This window comes from Aureobasidium namibiae, assembly GCF_000721765.1.
Source record: "Aureobasidium namibiae CBS 147.97 unplaced genomic scaffold scaffold_8, whole genome shotgun sequence".
NCBI lineage: Eukaryota > Fungi > Ascomycota > Dothideomycetes > Dothideales > Saccotheciaceae > Aureobasidium > Aureobasidium namibiae.
In genome coordinates this window covers 425,320-447,175 of record NW_013581201.1, presented here as the reverse complement: position 1 = coordinate 447,175, position 21,856 = coordinate 425,320, and the positions used below count along the sequence as shown (strand labels likewise).

At 51.1% G+C, this 21,856-nt stretch overlaps 9 protein-coding genes across 9 annotated transcripts; 5 read left to right on the top strand and 4 right to left on the bottom strand.

Annotated features, from left to right (window-relative positions):
- Window positions 1-1,220: 1,220 nt before the first annotated feature.
- Window positions 1,221-3,287, top strand: M436DRAFT_81727 (uncharacterized protein; the record flags this gene model as incomplete). Its single annotated transcript, XM_013572311.1, has 3 exons — window positions 1,221-2,079; window positions 2,133-2,305; window positions 2,448-3,287. The coding sequence occupies 3 exons, from the start codon at window positions 1,221-1,223 to the stop codon at window positions 3,285-3,287; spliced, it is 1,872 nt and encodes a 623-aa protein (XP_013427765.1).
- Window positions 3,288-3,939: 652 nt separating this feature from the next.
- M436DRAFT_46206 (uncharacterized protein) lies at window positions 3,940-4,803 on the top strand (the record flags this gene model as incomplete). Its single annotated transcript, XM_013572002.1, has 1 exon — window positions 3,940-4,803. The coding sequence occupies one exon, from the start codon at window positions 3,940-3,942 to the stop codon at window positions 4,801-4,803; it is 864 nt and encodes a 287-aa protein (XP_013427456.1).
- Window positions 4,804-4,930: 127 nt separating this feature from the next.
- Window positions 4,931-7,710, bottom strand: M436DRAFT_46709 (uncharacterized protein; the record flags this gene model as incomplete). The annotated part of the gene is made up of 5 exons (XM_013572105.1): window positions 4,931-6,242; window positions 6,301-6,403; window positions 6,461-6,502; window positions 7,266-7,373; window positions 7,422-7,710. 5 exons carry the CDS (start codon window positions 7,708-7,710, stop codon window positions 4,931-4,933), a joined length of 1,854 nt encoding a protein of 617 aa, XP_013427559.1.
- Window positions 7,711-8,212: 502 nt separating this feature from the next.
- On the top strand, window positions 8,213-9,933 carry M436DRAFT_46240 (phosphoglycerate mutase-like protein; the record flags this gene model as incomplete). Its single annotated transcript, XM_013572009.1, has 2 exons — window positions 8,213-9,098; window positions 9,149-9,933. The coding sequence occupies 2 exons, from the start codon at window positions 8,213-8,215 to the stop codon at window positions 9,931-9,933; spliced, it is 1,671 nt and encodes a 556-aa protein (XP_013427463.1).
- A 331-nt stretch (window positions 9,934-10,264) lies between these two features.
- Window positions 10,265-12,387, bottom strand: M436DRAFT_46649 (uncharacterized protein; the record flags this gene model as incomplete). The annotated part of the gene is made up of 3 exons (XM_013572095.1): window positions 10,265-10,887; window positions 11,029-11,506; window positions 11,566-12,387. The coding sequence occupies 3 exons, from the start codon at window positions 12,385-12,387 to the stop codon at window positions 10,265-10,267; spliced, it is 1,923 nt and encodes a 640-aa protein (XP_013427549.1).
- A 1,011-nt stretch (window positions 12,388-13,398) lies between these two features.
- On the top strand, window positions 13,399-14,414 carry M436DRAFT_81722 (nitrilase, putative; the record flags this gene model as incomplete). Its single annotated transcript, XM_013572310.1, has 4 exons — window positions 13,399-13,410; window positions 13,465-13,557; window positions 13,616-14,340; window positions 14,393-14,414. The coding sequence occupies 4 exons, from the start codon at window positions 13,399-13,401 to the stop codon at window positions 14,412-14,414; spliced, it is 852 nt and encodes a 283-aa protein (XP_013427764.1).
- Window positions 14,415-15,627: 1,213 nt separating this feature from the next.
- Window positions 15,628-17,177, top strand: M436DRAFT_81721 (uncharacterized protein; the record flags this gene model as incomplete). The annotated part of the gene is made up of 3 exons (XM_013572309.1): window positions 15,628-16,111; window positions 16,221-16,323; window positions 17,048-17,177. The coding sequence occupies 3 exons, from the start codon at window positions 15,628-15,630 to the stop codon at window positions 17,175-17,177; spliced, it is 717 nt and encodes a 238-aa protein (XP_013427763.1).
- Window positions 17,178-17,961: 784 nt separating this feature from the next.
- On the bottom strand, window positions 17,962-18,726 carry M436DRAFT_46138 (FeS cluster assembly scaffold IscU; the record flags this gene model as incomplete). The annotated part of the gene is given in 4 exon segments (XM_013571990.1): window positions 17,962-18,110; window positions 18,178-18,487; window positions 18,555-18,564; window positions 18,584-18,726. 4 exon segments carry the CDS (start codon window positions 18,724-18,726, stop codon window positions 17,962-17,964), a joined length of 612 nt encoding a protein of 203 aa, XP_013427444.1.
- A 631-nt stretch (window positions 18,727-19,357) lies between these two features.
- On the bottom strand, window positions 19,358-20,263 carry M436DRAFT_81719 (uncharacterized protein; the record flags this gene model as incomplete). The annotated part of the gene is made up of 1 exon (XM_013572308.1): window positions 19,358-20,263. The coding sequence occupies one exon, from the start codon at window positions 20,261-20,263 to the stop codon at window positions 19,358-19,360; it is 906 nt and encodes a 301-aa protein (XP_013427762.1).
- Window positions 20,264-21,856: the final 1,593 nt, after the last annotated feature.

Below are 21,856 nucleotides of genomic sequence, written 5' to 3'. Positions count from 1 at the left end.
TAGAAAGTCGAACCCATGGCGACCGAATGTTGCGCGCGCCGAGGATGGTGAACGTGACAGTGTAGAGTCAGATTCGAAGGAAAACAGCAGGGTGCGCCGCACGAGACCAGCACGGTATTGCTACTGAGTCTACAGGAAGTCTATAGCATCCTTGGATGCAGAATTCCGAGATGCCGCGCTGGGCAATTGACAAATCGACGATTCCACGTAAAAGCACACCGGTCGGTCGGCGCAACGGGACTTTCGCAAAGCAGAATACGGCCGGACACTCCAGACGGGAATCGACGGATGCTACAGGAATCATAGAAGACGACCGGCCAGTCTCCCAAGGGAATCGAACAGGACCGCCATCAGTGTGATGGATACCTAGGTGTGCTCAAAGTTGGGTCGGCCTGAAGCGAGAAGAAACATCGAGGTCTGTGTTTCTCCGGATTACCATCATCGACAAGGTCGTTCACAAGTCACAAAGTATTCGACCCCGGAGCATCTGTCACACAAGCAAGCAAGCAAGGCTTCCCAGACGAACAAGGACTCCAAAACTCAACCATTCGAGGATGGCAAGAATTAGAACCCTAGTTATGCAGCTGCACTGGGGCTCGGGCGTGTTTCAACTTGTCCGATCGCACCCTCGAACCATCAGTCAGTTGCCACGGCTTACGCGAAAAGTTGGTCGCTGCTTGCCTGTAAACTGTTAAACATTTTAACACAAAACGGTCCCGCACTCCGTACTCGCATTGTATGGGACGCCTCAAAACGCCACAAGGTGACATTGACAGAAGCCCTACGCTCGTCGGGGTTTTGATTTGGAGCCAACTGTCGACGAAGCAAGCCGTCTCTGCGACCGGATCGAATGATTCTTTGCCGAGCACAGCATTCTCCTTGTTGTCAGATACACGGGGGCGGACTATCTACCGTCTCAGTCCCAACCAGGAGCAGTCTATCCAGGTCTAGAACAGCGCATGCTCCTGCGTGCACGCTAGGCGACAGAGTAATCTTGCCTTGCAAAGCAAACTCCTGTTCTTTCCCACATGCTCACCTTCGACGATCGTTGATTTTTCCATTCATCGCTCCTTCCACTTGTTTCTTTTCTGATCGCAGCAGCCACAAAATAGCGCGTCCAATCCACGCAGCGGCTGCTTGCTTGCTCTATCTCTCCAGCCACGATTGTCGCAACGTCCCTTGCTATTCGATCAAGGCGTCTGAGCTCGGGTTTCAATTTCATGGACACCGCAGCGCGAAATTTGCGCGGCTTCGTTGAGGATGTCCAGTCACCAAGTGCCGGCCTGTTGGATTTCCCCTCACCTGCAAGCGACCTAGAAATCTACACTCCGGGTGTTGGCTCGTTGTCTTTGGCAGCAAACGTGACCTCTAATCCATGGTCGGATTCCGATGTGTGCCTATATTCTGCAACATCTGCAATTCCTGATACTGTAGAGCAGCCGCAACCTTCGTTTTTCACGCCAGCTCACGAGTTCGAACAGCCTGATCTTGGCTTTGACACTCTCGTTGGCGCTCGAGTAGCACCTGCCGCAGCCAGTCCTCTGCCACTTCTCTCCCAAAAAGACCCAAGAGACCTTCGTCTGCCATCCTTCACGCAGCTCGGTATAGCTGCCCCGCACTCCGAAACAGTTCGTCCGTTGCTTGTACGCAACCCTCATCCTCGTCTTGGCGACGACGACTCAGCAGCTCGGTCTCAATTCGACGGCACAGTCTTTGGAGAAAACGCGAGACCCTCGGCTGATCGTCGTGTCGACGATGCTGTGTTTGAACACGTAAACGCACGCCAACCTGAATCTTCACCCGCAGTGCAACCCAGAGCACCCCTTCACGTCCCGGTGCATCACTATGTAACGACGCTTACACCTCCTGACGATACTGGCAGAATAACGTGGGAACCTATCACGCAGTTTGCGACAGAGCCCATGGCTTCTCCTGTGACTGCTAGCGGAGACCTGGCTTCCGGTGCTGAGGCTTCAGCCGCACCGGAATCAGATGGGTCGGCACTTCCAATCATTACACGCTCCACTCCAGTCGAAGAATTGCCGCGCCCATGGCTAAAGGACGCAATAACAATCATGCGTGAGTGGTCTCCATGTTCGCACTTCTAACACCACTAATCTCAGGCTGTGTAGTCCAGAATATTCACTCCGCGTCAAATGCGTATCAAGACCCAATCAAGGTCCTTTCGCACGCACTACCTTGTCCCTCAACAGAAGGCCACGCCTTTCCCACCATAATCAGCTCTCTACACGACGACACTCCGACCTCGCCCACGTGCTGGATCAATGTTTTCCATGCTCTTCCCGTGAGTTCTACCATTGCAGCCCCGGCTCCGTTTTCACTTTTGGTGCTTGAAAGTCTAGCACAGCACATGCGCCTGTTTATTTCGCGGCGCAAATCACTTGTCTGTCTCCCACATACGAATCGCATGCTGACGAACACTGCAGGGTAGATTCAGTTTGGCAGATCTTCCAACCTCACCTCCCAGCACCCCTGGACCTCCCATTGGTGGCGACGATTACTTCACCAGCAAAGTCTTTGACTCGGCTGTACACATACTCGACTACGCCGACAACCTTAAATCTCTCCCACAATCTCCGCGCCCTGTTGTACCACCTTCTTCGGTCGATGTCTCGATAGTCGAACGCTATATCCCACCTACCAACAAGAACGAGTTCGCTGAGATGTTCACCACGAAGGGTCCCTCGCTGCTTGTAGACAGACTGGTCGAGTTGTCACCAGACAATGGCACGCTTATCTTCATATATCCTACCAAGCGCGGAGCGCAAACATTCGTCAACGAGTACCTTGGTCCAATCCTCGACCCAATCCTCAGATCTATGGTCGTTGTCAACGGATTCTCGTCAGACATGGGTCAGCAGCTGGGTAAAATGTCTGCTGTCGACGAACTGCCTGACCATGACATGATGAAGAGAAAGATCATGTCACTCTGCTCCTCGTTGAGCCAGTCAAGCCCCGGTATGGAGCGCTTCCACAAGATTCCCACGAACTTCGAGTTGCTGCTCTCCTCCACAGAGAAAATCACACTGGACCGCAAAATTTGGTCGGAGGACTGGTGGGCCAAGCAGGAGAAGCCACGTATCAGAGAAACCATTTCGCGCTTCTTCCGCAAAGCCAACAGAGCGCAGGAGGACCAGACACCCGTCAGTCTTGTTCACGAGGTTCTTGATGGTGTTGCTCAAAGGTCATACCCGGAAGGACGAGATAAACCATCTGACATCGAAGTCAGCGTGTTTGTCATTTCGAGATCGAGATGCACCAAATGATTCGACGACTTGCACACGAAAGACCGAAGTTCGCGTTTTCTACTTTTCTGCCACGATATCCCTGGGGCATTGCCGGCGAAATGAGCAAAAGGAGGATGAATTCATTGCATTTCTTTGGCGCATTGGAAGAGATGGGAGGTAATTCTTGAGCTTCATGATTATTGAGCGAAGATGGTTAGACGGTGATATCTCTCCAATCAAATATTTGAAACACGCAAGAACGAGCATTGCCAGTAGACATCGACAAATCAGCTAACGGAACGGGCGACTGCAAATGAAGATCTGGACAACGGTACTGCAAGTACTTGTGAGGCTCTTTGATATGTCGATCACCAGACCCAGACAAAAGCACGCAATTGCCCATGGTCAACAAGCATTCTCGGGTCAACTTTCCGATTGGATGCCGCAGGTCTTTTCCGTCTCACGTCTCACACTTCTAACCGCATCCCCGCATGAAAGACAACAACAGATGACGTGATAGGATTTGAAAGCACAATGTTTAGAAATCAAAAGGATACTCTTGCCGCTCACCCGCTGTGAATATATAAAACTCTGGTAGGTCGAGGGTAGAGGTTTCAAAATTACTTTACCTTTCGCAATAGCACATCCCTCATCGCCACCACATATAGATACTTGACTCAAGATGTCTACCATGACAACGACAACCCTTGCAACCACACTGACCTCTCCGCCTACAAAACCACAAGAAATCGAGATACCCAGAGGTCCGGTGACCTCGACTCTGATCTTCTACGCCCCACCTCCAGATGATGCCAAACCCTGGAACTACGTAGAGCAACCACCACCAGGCCTCCCCCAAAGAAACTACACCGAACATCCCTCCGAAGTCTCCATCTCCGACATGCGCGGCCAAGAACCATCCTTTGAACTCGACACCCACGGCTTCACCACCGCCTCTGCTATCCCCAGCAAAGTCACAGACTTCAGCTCCGAGGACCAGATAACCTCAATCTACTATCCAGAAGTCGAGGCTTTGATTCTGAATCAAGTTCCTGGAGCCGAACGCGTCTTCCTCTTTGACCACACGATACGCCGCGCAGATGCAAACGCAAAGCGTCAACCCGTGCACCGCGCCCACGTCGATCAGACGGAAGAAGCAGCAAGGCAACGCGTACACCATCACCTCCCCTCTGAAGCTTCTTCCCTGCTCGCCTCCCGCGTCCGCATAATAAACATCTGGCGCCCTCTCAACGGACCCGTCGTCTCTCTGCCTTTGGCCGTCGCCGATTCGCGCAGTGTTTCTGAGAAAGCGGTTGTGGGCATCGAGCACAGGTATCCCGATCGTGTGGGTGAGACGGCGGGGATTTTGAGTCAAGAGGGACAGAAATGGTGGTATTGGAGTGGGATGACGAATGATGAGAGATTATTTTTGCAGTGCTATGATAGTCATGGCACTCAGGCTAGGACGCCGCATACGGCGTTCAAGGACCCGAGGACGCAGGAGGGTTGGCCGGGAAGGGAGAGTATTGAGGTCAGGGCTTTGGTGTTTGGGTGATGTGGGACAGAATTAATGGATAGGTTAGATCAATGGAAGAAGATATGTCGTCTTGAAGCTTTTGAGTATTTGGATTTTGTTTTTGTCTTTTTTTCTTCAGATATTGTCTTTTATCTGAGAAGGTCTTCTATGCGTGCACTTCCTCCAGCAAGCCAGCAGCAACAGTATTGCCGCCAGACCTCAGCACGATCCTACCAGGCACCTCCAGCGGCACAGCAGTATCCAGCTCAACCGTGACCCTCGCCACACTGCCTGGCTGCACAACCCTCGGTTTCTTCTTCAGCACATTTCCAGTACTCTTATCTAACACACAGACCATACTCGCAATACGACCAGGCACATGCATTCTACCTCTGTGCACATCGACAGTCATAGGCAACACATGCTCAAACGCCAATATTTTTGTCGTGAAGCTTCTAATGTTAGGCACTGGCTTCCTAGCATCGCAAAGTAGATCTGCTATCCTCAAATGTACGGGGTCGATTTCTGTGAGGTGGAGGGTGACGATTTGGCCGGCTACTGCCCAGTCGGCAGGCGCGTTGTCGATTTCGATACCTTTAATTGAACAAGATTCGTTGGCGGGCATGGCGATAAGGCTGTCGCCTACTTGGCAGCTGCCGGCTTCGATGCGACCAGAGATGGACAAAGGGTTCTGAACGCCACCACGGAAGATATCGCTGATAGGTATGCGAAGCGGCGAGGACAAGGCTGCTTTTGTGGGTTCGTGGGCTTCCAGGGCTTGAACTAGAGTCTGAGGGGAGGAGGTTTTCGTGTACCAAGCTGCGGCCTTTTCAGGGGCCGGAGTGACGACGTTTTCGCCCGTCAGGCCAGAGCAGGGGATAAATGCGATGTTTTTCGATTGGAAGCCTGTGGTTGTCAAGAAGGCGGAAATTTGTTGTTGGATTTCTTCGAAACGGTCCTGAGCCCAGTTGATGCTGTCCATTTTGTTGATTGCCACGATGATGCGCTGGACGCCCATACTGCGGACGAGTTGTGCGTGCTCTCGTGTTTGGCCCTTGAGACCAGCTTCGAAGCTGTTGGTACCGGCATCGATGACGAGAACAGCAAAGTCTGCTTGACTGGCACCGGCTATCATGTTAGGAATAAAGTCTCTGTGTCCAGGAGCGTCCAGAATAGTGAATTTTGTCTTTTCCGTCTCGAAGTTGTTCGTAGCAATGTCGACGGTGACACCTCTTTCTCTTTCCTCGGCGGTCGAGTCCATAACCCAGGCCAGAGCAAAAGAAGATTTGCCAATACTTGTTGCCTCTTTCCGGTATTTGTCAAGCGAGCGTTGATCTACAACCTTGAGGTCGTATAGAAGGCGTCCCATGAGCGTACTCTTTCCGTGATCGACATGTCCAATTACAACAAAACTGGCAGCGTTCTTGCGACCGGCCTTTGCATGCTCTGCAAGAACATCTAGGTTTTTGCTCTTGACCCTATGAATGTGTGAGCAACGATAACTCAGGGTTCAGACCAGATGCGCATTAAACTTACTTTTGACTCGTCTGTTGGGGCTCATCCAGAGTGAGAGAAGAAACACCATTGGTGACAGATTTCGTGTCCTTTTGTTGCGAAGCCTGTTTCTTTGCACCCGAGGCTGATGAATGAGTTAGTACACAGTATACGAGTCTACCTTTTCACGACCGCGCCGAACCTTTTGCCTGGGCTTGCATGACAATGTCATCTGGGCTCGGACCTGAGAAGGCATTGGTATTAGCAAGGTTCGCGTCGGGGCCGTAAATGGCAGGCAAGATATTTTGAGAAAGAATAGCGGTGTCTTGGTGAGAAGGACGACGTCTCGAGCTGCCACCACACATGGTGCTGGCGAAAACAGATGGACCTGCGCGCACATGTTCGACAGGCTTCGGCGCTGATTCTGGTGTTTCGGGCTTGGTAGGCTCTGGTGCTGCAGGTCTACGGTCTTCTACTGGAGGTGGCGGAGATGGACTTTTGCGCTTGCGGATAGGCATGGCTTGAGAGACGTTTCCGGGCTTGAAGTTCTCCTGCCCTGCAGGCTGAGCAGATCTTGTTCCAAGACGGTCCATGAGTGAGGCGACACCGGCAGGCTTCTCGGACTGAGCGCCTTCCTGAGCAGCTTTTTGGTCTGCCTCCTTCTTCTTCCTCGCAGCTGCCAGAGCGGCCAGCTTGGATGGCTTGCCGGTACCGCCTAGCAGACGCAGGGGTGATCGAACTTGTTCAGGGAGTATTGTTCCGACTCTTTCTTCGGGCACATTGAACCAAGGTATATCGGCGAATAAGTCGGAAGGATTTGGATGCGATCGGGGCAGTGGACTGGTCGGCACTGTTCCAAGCCCAGTCAGAGGGTGCTCGCTTGTAGTACCAGTAGGGTAGTTGGTCCGAGGCTCATCTCTGGCAAGGTAGTCCAACTCGATCATGTGTGTGGTGGCGCTCTACGTGAAAGAAAGGGTGAGGGAGAGAAGAGAAGATAGTGGACATACCCTTTATTTGTACTGGCTTCTGGGCAGCCTCGGTGGCAGCTTGATCGAACTTGGAGACTTGCTTCTGCTTCTTCTCCTTGGGTTGTGCTTGCTGGGGAGCATTTTGATCTGGCAGGTATGAGCGTTGAACAGCGGAATGGGGGGCTTCGATATTACTCTTCAGATAGGTAACGGATTTGGCGACGTCGTAGTAGTAGTGCCACAGAGCTTCTTGGATGGCGTCGTCGGTCACAAAGTCGCTGGCGTCTCCTAGAGCAGCTCGTACGCTCTCTGTGCCTATGCGCATCTGCTCTTTATCCTCGGGGCTGAGTTCATCCTCTTGACTGGCTGCTGGTGCGGCGGCTCCAGTGTCGGCACCCTCGTAGGCGTATTCGTCCTCGCCCGAGTAGTAGTCGTCGTATTCATCCCCGTCGTAGTCGATCTCCTTTACTCTGCGGTGGGCCATGGTGTTGTCTGAGTGTGAATATCGGTCTGTAACTCTGTCTAAGCGGTAGAATTGCTTGTGCGAAGGGCTGCGCGGTACAACAGAAGTTTGTCGCGATGAACGATGCGTCATGGACCCCCACACGTCATCCGCTCTGACTCTTTTCCCTCCTCCACCTCTCTTTTTTCTTTTGTTCCTGTGGAATAAATATCTCGCTCCAAATCAACTCCGATCCTCAGCGACGCGTTCGGATTTGCGAAACCTTGGCCGATACCGCACGTCTGCCATCTTGCGGTAATAAACTTCTTCTGTTATAGTGTCTGCAATGCGCTATCATGTCGCTCCATATCTCCTCCGGTTCGGAGAAACGCGTCGTCAACTCGACACCCTGGCCCATGTGCATATCATGATTCGCTAGGCTTTGACGGGAATCAAAAAGTATATCTCGAACGGGTCCTGTATATAACAGCCTCTGCCGCTCTCACTTTTCTTGTTGGCCTGCCCTTGTCTCTCCCCAGCCACAATGTATCTGTCGATTCTCTCTTCGGCCCTTGTACTGCTAGGTACAAGTGCTGGCACTCTGGCAAGCACTCATAGTCATTCCAATCAATCTCTCGTTTCAGACATCAATTTCATCTCTCAGCAATGGGGTCAGATCAGTTCCTACTCTGATAACCCTTTCGATGCGTTTGGCGTCAAAGACGTCGGCCTACCTGCTGGTTGTCAGGTCGAGCAAGCCCACACCCTTCAGCGCCATGCTCAGCGCTTCCCTACCAGCTATGTCGACGACGGAATCTTGACAGAGGACTTCGCCCAGAAGGTCGTCGACTTCAGAGCCAATTCTTCCTCGTCCTTCTCTGGCCCCTTGTCTTTCCTCAACTCCTACAAGTACCAGATGAACGAGAGCTATCTTACCAGCATTGGTGCTCGTACTGAGTTTGGCCTGGGTGTCGACTTCTGGAACAGATATGGTCGTATCCTGTACAATGCTTCTGCCGGTCAGGTCAGCTATGACACTAACTTACCCAATGGCACCGCGAGACCTAAGCCAGTTCTTCGTACGACAAGCCAGTCTCGTATTCGTGAGAGTCAGATCAACTGGGCTCTGGGCTTCTTTGGTCCTACCTACGAAACAGTCCCTGTGCCGAAACTGACCAACTACACCTCAGGTGATTTCTTTGACCTTGTGATTATCCCAGAGGGCGGTACCGAGAACAACACTCTGGCTTCCTACGACTCGTGCTTTAACGATTTCCTCACCGGTATTGGCGACCTTGGTGACCAAGATGTCTTTACCTACATCCCAAGATATCTTCAGAGTGCAACCTCTCGCCTTCAGAAATATGTTCCTGCAGACTTCAAGCTGTCGACCAACAACACATATGCCATGCAACTCCTCTGCGCCTACGGTAAGTTCGTTTCCCGGCGGGTTTGTGACGGATCATCTAACGTCCATCAGAGCACGGCTTCCTCGGCATGTCCGACTTCTGCGACTTCTTCACCGCAGACGAATGGTACGGCTTTGAAAGCACTCTCGACATAGCCTACTACTACGACTACGGCTACGGCAATCCCACAGGAAGAGCCCAAGGAATCGGCTATGTCCAAGAACTCCTCGCTCGCCTGACCCACCAATACATCTTTGCTTCCAACAGCTCAGTCAACAGCAGCATCACCAACAACTCCAGAGACTTCCCCTTGGACCGTCCTTTCTATGCCGACTTCTCCCACGACGACATTATTGTTAGCGTCCTCACCGCAATGTCTCTGGACTACTTTCGCGACCCTCCCAGTCTTACAGAGTACCCTCCCAACCCCGATCGCCACTTTGTGCTGTCCAAAATGACACCTTTCGGCGGCCACTTGGTCACCGAAGTCATCGGATGCGCTTCACCCAACCCCACCGCCGTGGCCAAAGACCGCGTACAATACTACCCCGAGCAATACGGCTACTCGCCATCCAACGCCACGCACAAATTCGTGCGCATGCGTTTGAACAGCGGAATCTTGCCCCTGGACACTCTGCGTGGAGGTGCCTGCAAAGGACGTACTGATGGCCTGTGTGCATTGGACAAGTTTGTCGCCAGCCAGAATGCATCGTATGCGTTGAGCAACTACGACTATGCCTGTTTCGGCAACTGGACTGTCGCCAACACTACCAATGGACACGACTACGATGGAACCGTGTATCTTGGTCAGGCAGGCATCCTGGAGAACACGCAGCCTCCTGCTAGCAGTGATTAGAGTGCAGGAGTGGTGACAAGTAGATGAGAGGAGGTGCTCTGCTCGAGTTGTATAGGAATCTAGATATGTAATGTGGATATCAGGATAGAGTTGTAGAGGGTTGACGATGAATAAAAGTTCATTTATGTTTCTGCTTTTATTCGAACCGCGAAGCTTCCGTAGAAGCGATATTCAGATTACATGTGTGCCCATCTATACATCGTGAGCGAATCTTCCTTGGAGCAAACCTTTATAGCACAAGATGCAAACCGCAGAGGTGTGCAACAGTCAGCAGCAGAAACGTACATAAACCACGACACAAATGCATCTATCGGGGAAGTTTCCGTTCCCATCACTTCATATTTCTATCAACAAGCTCCCGATACATCTTCTTGACCTCGACAAGATCACTCTTCAACTCCTCAACCTCCTCTTCCTTTTCCCCAAGCATCTCGAGACAAGCCTCATACCTCTGCTTCACCTGTCCCAACTCTGACTCCAACTCATCAGTCTTGCCGTCCACTTTGCGTTTCGTGTCGACTTCGCGCATCATGCTCACAACTTCATCTCTGGCTTCATCGCGTTGGGCCACCAGTCTCGCGAGCTCGTCTTTGGTGGCTGACTTTTCGGCTTCCAAGCGTTGGATTTTGGACGACATGTGTTGGACTAACTGTACAGAGGGACCGGTGTGGACGGTGGAGGCGCTAATGACATCATTGATGGTATGTTGAGGGCTGGATCTGTTGTCGAAAGCGTCGTCAGCGTCATCGTTGGTTGTGTGGATAGAAGGAGTTTGAGGTGCATTGCCGTTGTTCCCGTTGATGAGTTGAGCAAGAGAGAACATGGAGCCCTGTCTGCTGACGCTTGGAGAGGGGAAATCGGGGGTCATTGGTGTACGTGAGGTCATCAGGCCAGGGGTCAGGGTCGACGGACGTCGCGATGCAGAGCGGTCGATCGAAAGAGTTGGTGTTTGCTCTTGCGAAGGTATGCGTGAAAGTCCGCGCCGTGACTGTACAGACCCATACGCATCTTGCGCAGATTGTTTGCGGAAGTAGCTGGTTGGAGATTGTGTTCGTGAAGCCATGGCTTCGTTGCTGGGGCTGGCGATGCCGAGACCTTGGGAGAGTTGCCTCGCTCTTTCCTCTTCGAGTTTCTGGCTCAGCTCTGTCTCAAAGGACTGCTTTTGACGATCAAGATCCGCCTTCGCTTCGCTCAGCGATGCCTCAGCGGCTTGGAGACGTGATTGCAGTTTCTTCATCTCCGTCGTACTGACTTGTAGCTGCGAAGTCAAGGATTGTGACTCCTCAGTCAATTCTTCGATTTGGTCTTCGAAGCGTTTGGCCTTACTGCTGATGTCACGGGCTTTCTTGCGTACATCGGCTTCACGCTTCGTAGCTTCGTCTCGTTCCTTTTCGACAGCAGCGATGCGACCGTTCAGCGAGGTTTCGATGGTCCGCCAGTTCTCGGCCGCCAGGGAATATTGAGTCTGCAGCGTTTCGATCTGACGGAGCAGTTTGGCTTGTGAGTCTCCTCCTACATCTGAAGATGCTTCCTCGGCACGAACGCGAAGTGCCTCGAGACGACTTTCATAGTTCTATACTTGCACATAAGTATCGTACACACGAGCTGTTCTCCGCCACGGCCGAAACTTACCGAGATCTCGTTGGTAAGCTCTGTCTCGCGGAAACTGGCCTGCTGCTTCTGCTGACGAGCCTCCTCGTTCACTCGCTTGAGCTCTGCGCTCCACACATCCTCTGCCAACTTCTTCTCCAGCTTTGCGTCCTCGAGTTGTTCTTGAACCGCAGATAGCTTCTGAGTATCTGCTTGGGTGATGCTGTTTTCCGCCTTCTCGGCTGACTTTTCAGCCTCAAGCAGTTGACTCCGTAGGACAGCGATAGTTGCTTTATTGCTCGCAAGATCTGATTTGTGATTCTCGAGGTCTTTTTCAATATTTGAGACACGTCTGAGGTATTCAGCGTTCTGTTTTTCAACTTGCTCCGTCCGCCTCAGCTGTTGCTTGATACCAGATTCGGAATCTTCCAATCGAGCAAGACGCTTTCGGAGCTCAGCCATGGCCTTTTCGTCCTGCTGTGTTTGTGCGCGCATTTTCTGGATAGCGGTGCCTCGCTCCTTGATAGCATTTCTTTGACGCCATTCAGTCTTGCTCAACTCAATACCTTCTCGTCTAAGAGTTGCAATGAGGTCATCCTTCTCCGCGAGCTTGCGCTCATGCGGTGTCAGTTGTGAACTTGACATGGCCTCTTGCGCAGCAGCAGCCGTCTCCTTGGCAAAATAACCGAGTTTGGCTTCGAGCTTGTCGATATATTCTTCGAGCCTCTGTTTTTCACTTTGTTCGTCCTCTTGATGCACTTCCGTATGCTCAGCATCTGGAATAGATGCATCTTCCGCAACCGTGACTTCATGCTTCTCTGCAGAATTTTGAGCGGGTGCTTCTGAAGGCTTCTGAATCGTCATCTCTGACCCCGCTTCAGCATCAGCCTCAATCTTGGGCCTGGTCTGGCTGTCACTAGATATACGAGCGGGATTGATCGGTAGCCCGGAAGTCAATAGAGTGGGAGTAATTTCAGTAATGACAAGATCGGGAGCGGAATCCGAGGCCAGAGAGTCAGGAACAGGTCCCGCAGTCGTGTAGTCGGCCGGACCCGAGCCATTGGGCACTATGTCAAGGGCACCGGGTATCGACGTGGTATCATCTTTTGGTTCCGTCTGCGGTCGTTGTATGTCGATCGACTGTCGTGAACCCATGCTGGACCTTGGACTGGCGGGCTGATTCAGGGGAGTGGTGGAGCGAGAGGGATTCCGATTGGCAGCAGCCTTGGCCAATTTTGCCTGCAAGCGGTCGTTGACACGAGAGCGAGAAGGACTACGTGAGGTATCTGAGGGAGCGCTAGGGACGACCAGAGCAGTAGGGTCTTCGGCTGGTGGCTTGTCGTTGGCGGCAGCTTCATCCTGAGCTCTGCTACGAGCAGACGCATCGTCAGTGTCGGCTAGAATTGTATCCAGTCCTTGTTCGACGACGGCAAGTAGCGAGCCCCATCGTGATGCTTTGGGTTTGTTCGGTGGCTGCGATGCCATTGCGGCATAGTAGTTGTGAGCACTGTCACTGTCACGGAAACATTGATGGTCCGCCGTGAGCCATTGCCGTGCACCGACGACCAAGGGACGCGGCGGCCGCTCGGGGGTGAACCTTGGCAGAACGCGACGTAGCCACAGTCGCTCTCGTTCCTGCACTTTTTTAACAGTCGCCCGATTGCGCTTCCCTTATCGAGTAACTGATGACTATTGCATCTCTTTCTCGTTAGCAGATGGGTTCCTGGCGTCGATCGATCGTGCCCCTGGAGGCCCTGCATATCTTTCCTCCGTAACCCTTGCTCTTTCCTCCTGTTCATTCTTCTCAATCTTGCCCCTCTGACCCCTCTACGTAATTCAGAATCACTAGCAAGAACAGCACATAATACCGCAAACATGGTCAAAGCAGTCAGTCTCATTCTCCCTGACGGCAACCAGACAGTGGACTGACCCGATTCCCAGGCAATTGGTCAAATATGCTCCACCTCAGACTTGTCGCACAACCTCGAGCAGTGCAAGACTCTCGTCAAAAAGGCCGTTGCTGAAGGTGCAAAGGTCTGTCATTTTGATCGGTTTCAACATTACAGTCAACTGACTGAGCATGCCACCAAAGGTTCTCTTCCTTCCCGAAGCTGCTGATTACATTGGAGGATCGCCTGATGAATCTTACAACCTTTGCAAGTCTGTCACCGACTCGCCCTTTGTTCTCGGTCTCCAAGAGGAGGCCAAGAAGAACAATCTCTGCATCAATGTTGGCATCCACGAGCCTTCGGAAGCACCCAAGAAGATCAAGAACACTCTGATCTGGATTGACGAAAACGGAGACATTACCCACCGCTACCAGAAGCTTCACATGTTCGATATGGAATTGGACGATGGTCCTAACATGAAGGAGAGTGACACTGTTGAACCTGGCAACAGTATCCTCGCACCCTTCGACTCGCCCGTCGGCAGAGTGGGTCAATGCATCTGCTTCGATCTACGATTCCCCGAAATTGCTCTTGCTCTGAAACGTCAAAAGATCGATGTACTCTGCTACCCGTCAGCTTTCGCCCCTGATACCGGCAAGTACCACTGGCACGCACTCCTGAAGGCTCGCGCTATTGAGACGCAATCATACGTCTTCGCCCCAGCTCAAGTTGGCCCTCACAACAAGAAGCGATCAAGTTTCGGTCACTCTTTGATCGTTGATCCCTGGGGTAGAATCCTCGCCGAGCTGGGCAGTGAAGAAGACTTCAACGAGAAGGGCGACTCATGGGAGCCCGAACTTGCTACTGCCGAAATTGATCATGATCAATTAGCGAAGATCAAGAAGGGTGTACCTCTTCACAGGAGAATGTAAGTGTAATGATGTTCAACATCCTTCCAGTATCTTACTGACTATTTTGAGCGATGTTTACGCCGAAGTGTAAACGCCTAAATAGACACCAAAATATTCAGAAACGAATTATGCCTCGCCATGCCCATCTTTCGAAACTTAGGTCTCTGATATCTCACTCCTCTCGGACGAGGATAACTATTCATGGGTCCTATGTGTCACTCGAACAGCCGCCAATTCCCCTCGCTTGCTGACAATCCAGTCATACATATAGTTGTCTCACCTTGTGATCAGCGACGAGACTGGAACCGCTGGGTGATCTCATGGCTCTTAAGCACTACCAACCAAAAACTCCTCGAAATTCGATATTGTAAGCCGTCCAGCGCTTGGAATTTTGGATTATGCTGAATTTGGTCGCTTGCATAACCACTGTCGTGCATCTTTTTACCGCACAGTTCTACTCATATCACTCGTGACTCGTGACAAGTAGACGAATCGCGTTATCGTTAAGCGAGCCAGCGTCTATGCTTCACAAATCTCGACGAATCAGCAAAGGGTGTCGAGCAAGCCTTCCGAAGTTGTTCGCGTGCGATGTTCCAGCGCTTTGAAGCAGCTCTCACCAGGCTACTACCCCATCATGCAAATGCTCGGCGCCTAACACTCGTTGGTGCCTAACGACTATAATATACATGTACCTATCCCGGCTCCTGTCAGATGGTTAGTCAATTCTTCACTCGATTTTACGATGTCATCCCAGATCCAAATTTCGTTTCAAAATCAGTCATCTGCCTACCCCTAAGTCGCTCATTGGATCAGTTCTGTCTGCAACACAAGCCCCTACTTCTTCAACTCCCAAAGAGTACAGCTATGAAGCATATAACATCGGCATAATCTGCACTCCACCAGAAGAGCTGGTAGCTGTTGTGGGAATGCTGGACGAAAAGCACCCCCCAGCTTGTGCAGAAAGAAGGCGATGACAACTTCTACCATTTTGGCTGAATCGGTGATCACAATATAGTCATTGGGTGTCTACCTGATGGCAGACCTGGTCTTGTTTCAGCTACCACCATTGCCTTGCAAATGAGACCCAGTTTTCCTTCCACTCGTTTGGTGGCGTACCAATCAAAAAGCACGATATTCGTCTTGGAGATGTTGTTGTGAGCCAACCGGCTGGAAATCGTGGAGGTGTCATTCAGTACGACTCTGGAAAGGCCCAGGCCGAAGGGACCTTCGAGATAATTGAATTACTATCTCCACCACCAAACAGACTTCTCAATCTCCTTTCCGGTGTCCGAGCTGCTCAAATGATGAACAGGCTCAAGATAGACGTTCATCTGTTGCGGTTGACTGAGCAATTTCCGGCGTACGAACTACCATCGAAGCTCTCTGACGATTTGTATGCACCAGACTTTTTGCGCTTGGGCGAAGAAGACTGTCTCGATTGTGGTTCAGCGCATTCGCTGCAACGTGAGGCAAGACACGGTGAACTGCCTGTTGTCCAATACGGCACCATCGCTTCTGGCAACATGGTCATGAGAGATGGCATCGGGAGAGACAAGATCAATCAGAAGCTAGGTGGACTGCTCTGCTTCGAGATGGAGGCCGCTGCTTTGATGAACAACTTCCCTTGCCTTGTCATCCGCGGCTCCTCAGACTATGCCGATTCGCACAAAATCGACGGCTGTAAACTGTATGCAGCAGCCACCGCGGCCGCATTCTCTAAGGAACTTCTCGTTCGTCTCGCCCCGACAAGTGTCTCGCAGATACAGACCATCAATCAGGCCATGGACGGTACGTCCTCACAGCCAGTCGAGACCACCAATACTGTTCGACAAACAGATCGAAGACTTGATTGTACGTCACACTGACTTCACAGTATGCCAGTACTGACATGCTCCAGGAGGCACCAACGAGCGAGAGATTCTCGAGTGGCTGTCACCGCCGGTCAGCCAGTCAAATATTCAAGATGAGACTCGTGATTCCCGATTGGAGGACACGGGCGGGTGGTTGCTTCGAGATTCTAGGTATCCCGATCGGTGTTGTTCCAGTGGTTTGAACCTGGGTCCGTGGCGTTGGTGAGCAGATTCCAGTGTCTATTCGCAAAGGTGACACTCCCCAAGTGAGTCTGAAAAAGGTTCTTTTCTCCATTGCTCACTCGTGCTGAAAAATGAGTTTCCGGGAACTTTGCAGCGTGTCTCGGCCAAATGTCACGCAAAGGAGAGCTTCGGTCTGCCACAAAACATTTTTTTTGTTTCCGTCGAATCCCATATGACACAGCAAATTATGAAATCGCGAGAGAAGTCGTGGAAAACAATCACCGTAGCGTGTCTCATATGACTCTTTGATCGTTGCTCGCTGCCGCTGGAAGAAACTTGAGGGGTCTTTACAGCTTTTCACATCAATTACTTGGACACGACATCTTTGGGACAAGGAGCAAGAACTCCAGGACCTGGCGCGAGTGACATCAGCTATCTACAGGTGTTACGTATGGTTATGTATACTCCCGACAAGAGACCCAGCGACTACTTCGACGAGACATGATATACCGACTAATTGCTTCGACACAAGAGCTATTGATTGAACAAGTCAGTACAGGCTGCAACCCCAGTACCTGCATCTTGCTCCTTGGTCACGAGTAACAAGACATCGACTTGATTGAGATGCTCTTCCATGGGTATTGATTGCAGTCAAATGCTCTCGCTTCACTGGCTCATACTACCACTCCAGTGCGGGGGCTTCAACTGGTGGTCTTGTTCGCCTCAAATACCATCCTACCATCGGACAATCAGACATATCCTGGATTGGCAGTGTTCGCATCCACGATGCATCTCAGTCAGGGAGAAGCTCATCGCACTGATCGAGGATGGTAGAAAGGCCTCCTGTCTATTGTCACAAAGGTTCCGTGAGATCAATTTACAGTCTGCGCGCGAAGATCTTAGCATATTGATTGCTTCAAAGTTTTCCTTGTATACATGGAGAAATCGAAACGAGTCTGACGTGTACCCTGGGTAGTCGTCCTATGTTCCGATGGACGTGATTGTGCGGCAAAGTCAATTCGAGGGTCTTTTCGTCATGCGATCGTAGAATCTGGGTCGGAAAGGTGGTTGCAACAGTTTGGTTCTAGGATCCGCGGGAAGAAGTATTATGGTATTGGAGGAAGTAGAACGATTGATATTTCAGTCAGTGAAGCAGCAACGAGTGGCTCTTGGGAAAACAAACACCAGTGCGTTCCAAGTGGGAAGACCGATGGCTCTATGTTGGGGGTGCTTGGATCTGCGGCGTTGCAGTATCAAACATGTCTTTCGTTGTTTGTGTAGACGATCGAGATGCGAGCTGAATGAAATTTCAGGGTATGCCAATTTGATTTTCTTCTAGAAAGCTACAATACATGAATTGCTGTGTTTTCGTGATATAGGAGTCGTGAAGCACAATACCAATCCTACTCCAGATCCTCGATTGAACGATGGGACGGGCAGTGTGAGCGTGGGGTAACAGAGAGAACAGCCGGTCCGGCGAAACCTCCAAAAGGCCGATCCGGGCCACTCCAGAATGAAAAGACGAAAAACTTGAGATGGTAATAAAAACTCGCTAATGACATGAAGGTGGAAACATCAAGAATTTTTGTGAAGCAGAAAAGACATTTAGGCGGTGGCCGAGACGGTCTCTACCTCGACTCTGGGAAGAGGTGCGGAGGTGCCGCCGAGGTCGGTCTTTCTTGCGTTGGGGTTCTTGGTGTAGTAGTTTGAGATGGCGGACTTGATGGCATCCTCAGCGAGCATGGAGCAGTGAACTATTATAATGCAATCAGTATGCGTCGTCTTTTTCTCTGTATCTCCGCGGGAAATGTGTCAACTCACGCTTGACAGGGGGCAGGCACAGCTCCTTTGCAATCTCGGTGTTCTTGATGCGACCAGCCTGCTCAAGGGTCATGCCCTTGACGAGCTCGGTCAGGTAACTGCTGCTGGCGATGGCGGAACCGCAGCCGAAAGTCTTGAACTTGACCTCGCTGATGGTGTTGTCGTTGGGGTCAACGCGGATCTGAAGCTTCATGACATCGCCGCAAGCGGGAGCGCCGACGAGACCGGTACCGACGTCGGTGTCGTTCTTCTGCATGCTACCGACATTTCTGGGCTTGCTGTAGTGGTCGAGCAGTGCTGCGCATGTTAGCTGAGCGTTCGTGAATGATCAGATCCACAGCTGCCATTGCGTCGATGACCGAGAATTTGCCATCGACAGAGTGACAGCTATGGAAGGTGGGTGAACGTATCTTTCTCGTGGTAGCTTCTTCTTGCGTTGTTGAGAGCGGGAGCGGCGGCGCGGAACGAGGGAGCGATTGAAGGTCTGACGGCGGCAGCCATGGCTCTGCTGGCCTGGGCGGGGACTTTGGAGGCGACTCTTCTGAACATGGTGATCGATTTGGTTGTTTGTATGTGGTGTGTGATAGGTGACAGGATCGTAGGTGGGTCGAGTGGTTGGTGTCGGGGAAAGCGATGATTTGTACAAAGCTGAAAGAGAGGCGACCACTTTATGACGCTAATCTGATCCTCGGTGAACGAGCCGCGAGTTCGGACCCGACACTTTTCGACGGCAGCCAGGGCCTGTCGCCGTTCTCTAAGCCCTTTATCTTCCCGCATTTCTTCTCGCTTTTAGGACAGATCTTCCTACAGCCCGCAACGCCACGGGAGTACAACCAATGATGCTCATGCTGACTGTTCGTTATCTTGCATCTCGGAGTGTCCGAGCTTCGGACTCTACAACTACACTTCATGCTTGCTATTTCTTTCTCAGAGTCTTTCAGAACTTGAACTATCCAGGTGCAGAAGCACGATGGACATCTGTCCAGCTGATCATCATACGAAAGCTATGAATGAGAAAATCGTTGCAGTTAAGCATCTACATATCATGTCACTTCGGACGCACGTGGACATATAGTTTATCGTTGGATAACAATAACATTTTTTATTATATCAATAAAGATCCCCATCCAGATCTCCTCGAATACCAATTGTTGACAAGAAAGAAAAGCGAGCTTGAAATCTAAAGCAAGCCGCTCATGTAAGCATCAGTGTAGACACCAACACCCCAAGCAAACTGTTCATCAGAAATGATAGCGCCGCCCAAGTTGCGAATAGCCATAGAACCAAACAAAGCATCGTCAGCCGGTCTTCTTCCTTGACTCAACTCGCCGACAACCATTTCATCAACCTCTTGGACCCATTCGACCATCTGATCAGGAATAGGCATATCTTGAGCTCTGCGGAGAGAAGGAATCATCTGCTCACAAACGGCCTGAGTAAATGTAACAGCAGGCTCGCCCAAAGTCAAGAATCTAGTTTTGCGAATGTTTCTAAAGAATGTGGTGGTTTCGAGGATTTCAGTGAGGAGAGTAATGTTGTTGAGTTGGGCGAATCGATCGGCGGTAGAGGGGCGGATTGCAAATTCAGGGAGGTTTGAGGAGGCGTGGTCGGTGGGATTGAGGATTTCCTGGAGGTGAACATCAGCCCATTGATCGGCGCATGGGGTCCAAGCCATTTCGTCGCTCAAGTTGTAGTTGCGAGTAGAGGACCAGATGAAGTACGTACGTTCACTGATCTGCTGAAGGAAGGATTCGGGGGCCCAAAGGGAAGCTCTGCCATTTCTCACCCAGTCGGCGTAAGCGTCGAGGGCGAATTGGTAGAACTCAGGGTTTGTGGTGAGGGCAAAGTCAAGGACCTTTTGAATGAGCTCTTCGGCATCGTCGTAAACTCCGAAGTAGACTCTGTTGCCAGAAGCTCTGTCGGTGAGATGGAGAGCAAAAGAGATGTACTCGCAGCACTCGTGCATGTCATTTTGTTCGGCTCCATCTTCTTCGGTTTGGAATACAGTTCTCGGAGAAGGTGTCCAAGGGGTGAGCATATTGTGGTCGGTGAATTCGGCGAGAAGTTCGCGTGGAGTGGCCATCATTGTGGAGGATAGCTGGTTTGTTGGTCTCCGTGAGTGTATACAGTTAGGTAACTCAAGTGGTGATTTGTGTGGTGTTGGGTGTATAGGTAGTCCTGAAAGTAGGTTGTATACGATTTGGAAGTTCAACGAAGGTCGAGTGCTACTTGTGTGGACACAAAGAGACGTGTGTTGGGTTCTCACGCGGACAATGAACCGTATTGAGGAGTTGTCAAAGATTTGTCTCATGCTTTGGTAGACAAAGCTGGGAGACAATGACCTTGTTTTGCTGCTGAAAGAAAGGTTTGGTTAGTGGAGTTCGCCATCTCACGATCTCGGCGCCAGGATCGTATCGTACAGTTAACAGGAAACGATCCGCTGGGTAGCGAGCCTCGATCGTGTTCGTATGGCCTCGCGTGCCCAGGTGCTAAGACCCCGGATCCCTGGGTGGAAGCTCACTTACTGGCTCGTGGGAACAACCCCGGTATAACAGTTAGCAAAACTGCCCTCTCATTGTCGAACTGGTGGGATGGGGCAGCGGTCAAGCAGTGTTCCTTCCGCTTAGCTAGGCCGGAGCCCACTGGTTCGATCCTCGGCAAGGCCGATTTTTAATGCCATGAGGGGTCCCAGTAATCCTGGCACGACAAAAACAAGGAAGAAAGCCTCGTGAGTTTTCTCTTGACCAATCTAGCAACACGGCGGCTAGGGGGTTTCTGTTTTGTTAGTCCATGCTGTGTTTTGTTTTTGCTGGACTTTCGATAGATCAGATAGCTCTATCGTAATTGTCGTTGATGCGCAAAGCCGACGAATTGACTACTGCTCGAGGACAATTGGCCACTCACCAGTCCTCATCACAAGCCAACAGCTCGCGGAGGTAAAAGCGCCAGCATTGAAACAGTTCGATCCTGGTCAACGCCATAACTCTCAGGGGTTCCAGCAATCCACGAACGACCGAGGAAGCAAAGTAGCACACTTTCTTTTTCCCTCCTAGCGGTATGGCAGCTGGGAGGGTTTCTGTTTGCTCAAAGTCTTGGAGAAAATGTATCGTCCAGCTACCTTGACAGTCTGCTCTTTGCTTGGTAACTAGGAATTTTCATATTGCCACTCTCTGCAGATGGCGAGGCATAAGGCAAGAATCGCTCGTGGAGGTACATGACGAACTGGCCACAACAACTATTTCTGGCACCGTTCTCACCATCTGCCAATCTTCTTCTGAACACATGCCGTCTCCGCAGCAAATCTTGCTATTTGCAATAGTCTGGAAAACGGACCGAGTGAAAGACTATCGCTGAAAGAACGAAAGTAAAGCTTACATTATGTCACTAATGAGCGTATGGCTTATCAGAACAGAGGGAAGTTATTCGACATAGAGGACATTTAGGCATCAACAGAAACAGCCTCGATCAAGGTCTCGTTAAAAGCGTCGAAGGATAATAATCAAGTTGTGCCAAGAATAACTCCGTTGTTGCTTTGAACATGATAGATGCCACTGCTTAGTTCATCCCCTGGTGGTTGTGAGGTTCTCTCGTCCTAAATCACCTTGTCTGAGGTTCTCTTGTCCGAGGTATGTGTGTAGACTTGTCCATCGTAATCGTATACAACCCTCAAGGTTTCTCT